Consider the following 1,945-nt stretch of genomic DNA (forward strand, 5'->3'; position numbering starts at 1 on the left):
ATATATATACATGTACTGTACTACATTGTGTATCACACCTACTCTCCCTAACCCCCAAACCCCTAAAATTCTAAACCCTGCACCATTACATCCAAAACAGGTGCGTACCTGAGCCTGGGCGACAAGGGCAATGCCTTGAACTGGCACAAGTCCTGTTTCAACTGCAACAGGTGCAGTACTAGCCTAGGCGACGCAACCAACTTTCAGGTGCAGGACGCCAAGCCTATCTGTGGCCCCTGCTACGCCAAGTAGAGGGGATGGGTCGTTAGGGCTGTGACGGTCATGGGCAAGGGAGGACGCTAGAGTAGTATATTGGCTTATCTATTGATAGGTATACGGGTATAGTATAGTATACGTCGTATGGTATAAGTATACGTCGATTCAAATTATGATATACGTATACGTCTATTTATTTATAGGTACATGTATACGTCTATGTATAGGTATGGTAAAAGTATACGTCTATTTATTTATAGGTACAAGTATACTACGGCCCGTGAGACGGTGTGCGTATATGAAGTCCCCGTCTCCTGTACATCAACTAGACAGTTCAGAACAACTCGTTAACGGTTTAGTGTAGACGCCAGTGAACCAGCTCGAGCTCTCTACCGTTGTAGGTAATGGATTGTCCGACGAGAAATTTACGCAAAACGTTTTTGGTAAATAAAGCGATCATATTTTTTCATTTTCCTACTGTCCTGTTCAATACTAAATACTTATACTATACCTGTTCAATATACTCAATACTATACTTATACTATACCTGTTCAATATACTCAATACTATACTTATACTATACTTATTACAATACCTGTTCAACACTATACTCAAAAATATACTTATACTATACTTATTGCTATACCTGTCGAATACCTTTACTATCACAGTATACATAATCGTTCCGAAACACAACAAACACAAACAATAACACAGTATACATAATCGTTCCGAAACAACCCATTATTATTTATTTCATAGACTAATACTCGTTACTTGTACAGTGGTCTGTAGGCTAGTACATATCGCGAATGAGAAATCTCATACCTAATACTTATGAGACGCCTACGAGCCATCTGCATAATATTACTTACCACAGTCTGTGCACTAATACTATCAGTACTAACGGGATGTCTGACACCTCGTCGGTGCTTCAGGTATCTCAGAAGTACTAGGTAGGGTTTAGGGTTTTAGGGGTTGGGTATCTTCAAAGCAACAGGACACGACGGTGGTACAGCGAGACTATAACAACTCATTTTAACTAAATTAGTCACTTTATTTATTTATAGTCTACACAGTATTAAGGCTAGAATCGGTCCATACATCATTAACCACTCACTCAATCCACTCAATGAACCCAGTCACTTTACCTCACTTATCTAAATTATAGTCTACTTGGTATCAAGAGGCTAAAATCAGTATATAGATCATCAACCACTCACTCAATCCAGTCACTTAAGCCAGTCACCTAATCCAGTCACTTAATCCAGTCACTTAATCCAGTCACTTAATCCACCCACTTAATCCAGTCACTTAATCCAGTCACTTAATACCGTCACTTAATCCAGTCACTTAATACCGTCACTTAATCCAGTTCACTTTATCTAGCTTACACGGTAGCAAACTACCACATACTTAACTATTCATCCCCGTTCCTATTCCAGTTCTCCCTTCCTAAACGCCTACGCCACTCATCCTAATCCTATTGCAGATGAGGTGCTAAGGCATTTCTAAGTTGGCCATAGGCCCTATCCAGATCATCGTTTACAATCTTAAACGTATACTCATTCTCTGCCAGGCCGTCACCGTAGACCACTTCTCCGCGTGCGGTGTTTAATCGCATCTGGATGGCTTCCTCGGTGTCTGTCTTTCTCTGTGGGTGGGCGGGTTGTTAGCGGGTTAGTGTGCAGGCAAAAATAGTCAAAGATGAAATTCTAGTACCTAACTA

At 40.6% G+C, this 1,945-nt stretch overlaps 1 protein-coding gene across 1 annotated transcript; it reads left to right on the forward strand.

Moving 5' to 3' along the window:
• Nucleotides 1-100: 100 nt before the first annotated feature.
• Nucleotides 101-252, forward strand: SARC_15038 (hypothetical protein; the record flags this gene model as incomplete). The annotated part of the gene is made up of 1 exon (XM_014290830.1): nt 101-252. A coding segment is annotated over one exon (152 nt), but the record flags the coding sequence as incomplete, so codon positions are not given.
• Nucleotides 253-1,945: the final 1,693 nt, after the last annotated feature.

This window comes from Sphaeroforma arctica (assembly GCF_001186125.1).
Source record: "Sphaeroforma arctica JP610 unplaced genomic scaffold supercont1.5512, whole genome shotgun sequence".
NCBI classification, from domain to species: Eukaryota; class Ichthyosporea; order Ichthyophonida; genus Sphaeroforma; species Sphaeroforma arctica.